Source organism: Saccostrea echinata, unplaced genomic scaffold (genome assembly GCF_033153115.1).
Source record: "Saccostrea echinata isolate AGI-Se365-2 ecotype Australia unplaced genomic scaffold, CSIRO_AGI_Sech_v1 ptg000025l, whole genome shotgun sequence".
In the NCBI taxonomy this organism is placed as follows: domain Eukaryota; kingdom Metazoa; phylum Mollusca; class Bivalvia; order Ostreida; family Ostreidae; genus Saccostrea; species Saccostrea echinata.
Window position 1 is genome coordinate 3,231,767 of NW_026889774.1, and position 6,010 is coordinate 3,237,776.

At 33.1% G+C, this 6,010-nt stretch overlaps 1 protein-coding gene across 1 annotated transcript; it reads right to left on the minus strand.

Annotated features, from left to right (window-relative positions):
- Nucleotides 1-2,205: 2,205 nt before the first annotated feature.
- LOC133192428 (uncharacterized) lies at nucleotides 2,206-5,779 on the minus strand. The gene is made up of 9 exons (XM_061328437.1): nucleotides 5,521-5,779; nucleotides 4,894-4,994; nucleotides 4,591-4,736; nucleotides 3,662-3,773; nucleotides 3,420-3,532; nucleotides 3,219-3,325; nucleotides 2,907-3,055; nucleotides 2,432-2,599; nucleotides 2,206-2,334 (listed from the first exon to the last, which is right to left on the minus strand). The coding sequence occupies exons 1-9, from the start codon at nucleotides 5,777-5,779 to the stop codon at nucleotides 2,206-2,208; spliced, it is 1,284 nt and encodes a 427-aa protein (XP_061184421.1).
- Between the last annotated feature and the right edge of the window lie 231 nt (nucleotides 5,780-6,010).

Here is a 6,010-nt window from a genome sequence, read left to right on the forward strand (position 1 = left end):
AGTTAATACAAACCAAATTATTACTCTAAAGTCTAGTAATCGAAAGTATTTGAAAAGTTTATTTAGAAAACATGTGCAGTAAAACAATGCAATGAATTTGAAATCAGAGATATTAATAGCGATTCTCTGTAACCACTTAAACTTCTTTGCCACGCATGGTCACCGATTTTGATGAAACTTTGCCCATTATTACAACTTGACACCAGAAACATATAGTAAATAAAATTTCGTTGCTATGTGTCTTGGTTGCCATGGTAACAGCCAGAAAAGTTGAAAAAATTGAGATTTTCAGCTACTTTGAATCTTTATTAAGCCTTAATAAAGACTAAGAAAAACAAACAAACCATTCTCCCAAAAACATGACACCTTGTTGCCCCTTTTGCTATAAAGAAACTATTTAGAATTTATCTCTAAGTAAGTGGTAACCATGGGTACATTTGGAATACATTTTAGATGCTGAAAAATGCCGAAAAACGCTCAATATTCACCAATGATAGATGTTACATGATCAAACTCAATCAACAACCTAAGAAAAACAATAAAAAGTATTTGACCGTATGTAATTAGGTATTGGCAATATTATTCTAAAAATAACTTTCATGGTTGCCATGGTAACACAGCGTAACCATGCAAAATCTGTTGCTATGATTGGGTTAATGCTACTATCTTGAGGAAAAACAATAAAATTCATGACTAACACATATGCATCCTTGGAACCTTGCAACACCGACAACATAAGAAAAATTGGGATTAAATGTTACTTTGCATTGTAACCATGGAAACAACGTATCAGTCGTTTAAAGTGATATTTTTTGCTCCTTTAGGAATTTACTTACCTTTTAATCAAGAAACTTATTATTTGACTCACCTTGAATACTACTTAACTGGTAGAACTAAAGTTGAATATCATATATTGATAAAGTTTGTTGAAAAATACAACACTGTTACTATGGTTACCAAGAAGGGAAAATGTTCAATTTTGTTAATTTTATATCAATATTAAACCCTATGTGCCAGCTTTTTGCATCCAGTTAGAGATTGGGTGGTAGTCAAAATTCAAAGTCAGGTTAGTTGTTCATAAATATCAATAACAAAAGTTTTGGGAATCTACTTACAAGGGTGCGTATCCAAGGAAACAGAATATTTTTCAGATTTTTATGCATATTTTTTCGGATAATTTCCATAGCAACGCTCTATTTAAAGAATTGGGTTTGAATTTTTTGAAATGTGAAAATAAGGGTCACACCAATGCCTTTCAAAATTGATCATCAGTTATATAGAAATATGCTTTTTAAAAAGATAGGATAAGATTAAAACACTAAGAGAATAAATTTAAAATCCTCTCGAGGTAAATAAACCATAGCAACCGTTGCCAACCTATAAGAAATATCATATTTCGTCCTTGGTATATGATACAAGGATCTCTTGTCCATTATTTGCTTGCATTTCAACCTATAATTGTTTTTATTCTTAAGTTTATGACTTTATAAAATTAAATGAACAAAATTATTACTTTTGAATACTTTGTTTCCATAGTAACGTATGTAATAGTTGATTTACCAAGCATGTTTATCATGCATTTAAGACGTCAGGCCTTCAACTTTCAGAAACAGTCATTGCCACTTGTTTGCGTTGCTGCAAACGTTAACTGGGGGACTCTGAACATGTTGAAAAATGCCATTTTTCAAACGTTAGGACATGTTGCTATGGTAACCATGACAAGTAGCAACCAATTTTTGTCTGATTTGAGTATAAGGTATCAAAGACTTTTATCATAGAGAGTTTGGAGAAATTCTGAGACTATGCGTGCCACAGCTCCTATATAAAAGTTCAAGTCATTACAGAGAATGGCTCTTAAGTTCAAATATTTTTTCTACCTAAATATGGATTCGGAAATACTAGACTGTATGTTATGGTAGAGTGGGATAAATATTGTACTAGGCTAAAAATGACAAAACCTTGACACTGACACACACACATACTCAACCCCCCCCCCCCTCCCCATGAGTACTCGACTATCGTTCTACTAAAGCATCCGACTACTCGACTCAGCTGTGTTAGTGAAATTGACATGCCTACTCTAAACTACATGTAATATGCAAATAAAAAAATAACTTAAATAAATTCGTAAAATGTCTTACTCTTGATTGGAGAAAGGAAAACGAACTCAGCCACTTCTACAAAATTACGTAATCTTTAATATACTCACCCAAAGGGACAGTTAACAGCCTTGCAATGATCTCTTGGTCTGCATTGATACCGATCAGTTTTAGGATTTGCGACACGAGCTCCGCTGTATCTCAAGACAGCAAGTGCAGTATCAGGATTTAAAGGCTTTAATATAAAACTTTCACATTTAAAATGAGGAATATTCAGGAAATAAATAAAATTACATTAATTTTTCTGATTTTTACTTAAGAATATGAATTACCCCTTCACTGTTGCCTACTTCCAAAGTCTGTGCGCGCACCCAATAATTGTTAATGTCTTCCGAAGCCAGTACTATGAAATCTACTCTTTCGCCACCAAACACCATTACTGATTCGGCGCTTGTCATTGTGACATCATTACCATCGACAGATATTATTTGGATGTCATGCTGAATTAAATGATATAATATTGTTTATAACAGTCAAATTCTTTATTATGTGTTCAGCTAGACCTTGGCGCATTTGAATAAAATTTTGTTAAATAGTGATGAACCAATCAGTTACATGTATATTTTCATGCTAATAGTTCCACGACACATTATTGAACCTGTTATTAAATATCTCTGTTTTGAACATACTGTATATTGATTACAATGTCAAAGAAAGCGCTCATCTAAGCAATATGCACATTACAAGTAAACTTTTTTTGCTAAGTAATATTAATGGCAAACATGACAAAGTATCGAAATCATCTACCTTGTCCACAGATACACGGAAACCATAGAGCATGCCGGAGTTGATAACCCTAAATCTGTAATAACCATATCGCTCAACATTGAACGTTTCCAATGGTAACTCTGGTATATCAGGCTGTTCCGGATTATCTTTGTTAAGATAATGATTACCTACGAAAGTTACAAAAAGATGGAGATCATGGCTATTTATATAATTTACCCTCCTGTTAACAATCAGCTTGATGCTAATTCTAAATTTTAATTAATTAATTGTTCTGGATGTTTCCTATATATTTCATGGTGAGTTTGTTATATATCGTGACTTTCATCCTACCTCTGCCATTAATAAGGGCTGCTTCCAAAGGAAATAGACCCACCGCTCCTCCCGTGGCATCAAATGTAAATGAGTAGCATTTAGTTTCGTTAAATCCATATGAAAATCTGTCAAGAATACAAATTAATAAATCTTTCTTCAAAATTAAATTTATTAGGTCTCTATTTATACTACATAAACATAATGATAATTAATACTTACGTGTTCAAACCCCAGTCAGCCTCATTTTTGGTCTCAACAGAAGCGTCAAGCTTCCAGTCTGTCAATACCATGACAAAGTCCCCGGATAACTCTGGTAAATCACTTCTCAGATTCTTAACATAGTGTGAGATATTAAAAGCAAATTACCTTTATGTTAATCCATTCGTGATCATAGAAACATTAATAAGCAAACCATTGATAAAAACAACGAATCAACAACAGAAAAAAAGGTTTACTATTACCTCTGGTTTGTCGGGTCTAGGGAGCACAATCAGTGCCCCTGTCAAACCATCTGTACGTTCTGTTCCTAAGTGAGAGTGATACCAGTGGGTTCCAGGAGGATCAGCCAAAAACCTGTAAAAGGTATCCCTTCTTAAAGTTTTTTTGCAGAGATAGAGAGACTTAGACTTAGAGAAACTGTATTTGATAGATTGATGACATGAGCTGAAGCCCAGTTAAGCTTCTCTGATCAAAGTTGTTTGATGTCCGATTGTCTGTATGTTTTCGCTTCACGACTTTTTATGAAGAACCTATACATTAATTAATTCAAACGTGACCTAGATCATTCCTAAGAAAAAAAAATCTTACCTTACCTTTGTTCAATTAAAGGATCATATCCCTTTACAAGGAAAGATAATGAGTAACCACAAAGAATGCAAGCATTTTCATTAAACTACTAGATAGGATAAGACAAAACCTTTATGCATTGCAGATTCAAATAAAAAAAAGCTAATGGTTTTGATTTCGCCATAAGAGAGGATAATATTTAGACGTAGCAATACGCATTTTTCATTTCTGATGATATACATAGTCCCTACTTTCATTGGGGAAAAAATTACTTCGAAAATAAGACTTATGAGAATAAAATTTGTGTGGGGAAAACTTCATTCGTTCTTTTTGTGTAAGATTCTGTGAGAGTTGTTTTTTTTTGTTGAGGTGGAGTAAATACACTTGTATTTTTGACCACATAATTACTCGATAAATAACTGTTCCATCTGTAATCGAAGGTTGAAAGAAATTCACATATCTGAGTACCATCTACATTGTAATTTACAGAAGTAATTCTATAAATGAAACCTTATAATCATCAAATGAAAATTGTAAGTTAGTGATTGCAAACCCCCCTCTAATTGATGATGTGTAAAAAATATGCGATCCTTTCATGACATACCTATATTGGAAAGTCTCCTCTGGGTTGATTGGACAGTGTGATACAGTTCCAACACCGTCCATCCAAGGTGTATGCCATTGAACCATCCCGTGCCAGTGAATCGTAAGTCCCTCCATTAGTAAATTATTCTTGATGTTTACAACAACCTGAAACAATTATCATATTTTGTAATATATTCATTTCATAGATTTAGAGGAAGCTTTACAGATATCTAAAAATAATCCAAAAATAGATAATCAAAGTAAAACAATTTTATATCTTTGTTGGGTACTTTCTTCAAATAAAAAAAGAAGATATTTTTACCTGTTGTCCCTCGTACACCACAACTGAAGGACCCGGATACTGTTTGTTAATACTGTAGATCATTTTGTAATTACCGTCTGCAAAAATAGCTCTATCCGCATCTGTAAGACAAATATATACTTTGCCGATCTGTCCGTTAGTACTGAGGCTAAAATTTGATACTTGTTAAATTTTCCGCTGTGCACAATATGTAACCAGTCTTAATTTCAAATGCATATTTATCTGAGTCCCCCAAAACAAAATCAAGACAATTATGTTAAAACCGATAATGTGCCAAGCACAACTTTATTGGGAAAAAAGGGAGGGTTAATTCACTTCTCTAGCAATACAATAATACATGACGAATTCATATTACCTTTGGAAATGAAACAATTTGTAAAATGCAAAAGTAACATGCTAGTCAGTGTTTCTTAAGTTTTTAAAGTTGTGGCTAACAATAAATACTTTTGATTCCTGAATCATATCACTTCTGTTTTAAAATTTATAAGGTGATTGCATTTTTATTAACGTATTGAGTTTTACGTCTTTTCAAAAATACCTTATTGACATGGAAAAATGAACACCGGAATTATTTTTATGCATACACTTAAATATTTTAAAAAAGAAACACTGTTATGCATACCGTACCTTTATTAATATCAATTGGGATAAGCGCATTACAACCTGAACGCTGGAAGAGGGTACCATTTCTGACAACGATAGGATTTCCACGTCCATCTTCATCGTAATAAATCATAGTCTCAACATAGTCAATAATCCAATCAAACTCACACACCTCCTCCTCAGGGGGGCAGTGGGGTTTCACGGTATGATCGAAACTATCTACAGATCTCAAGACAAAAGACAGTAAAAGTAATAGCAGGACGGGAATAGTTGATTTCTCCATGCTAGTAAATTTTCATCCGATCATAAAACTATCTAAGCAAGTACTTTATATTGTTTGAAATACGCATTATCACATGTAGTGATATCATGTCATGGATAAGATACATATTGCTATATAAACAAATTATCCAAGTTGGTATGTGATCTGGGTGTAAATAATGAACGATTTCTCCATTTTTAGATATGATGACGTGAAATCAAGGCTAAATACTTGAGGCCAGTTCATTAACCA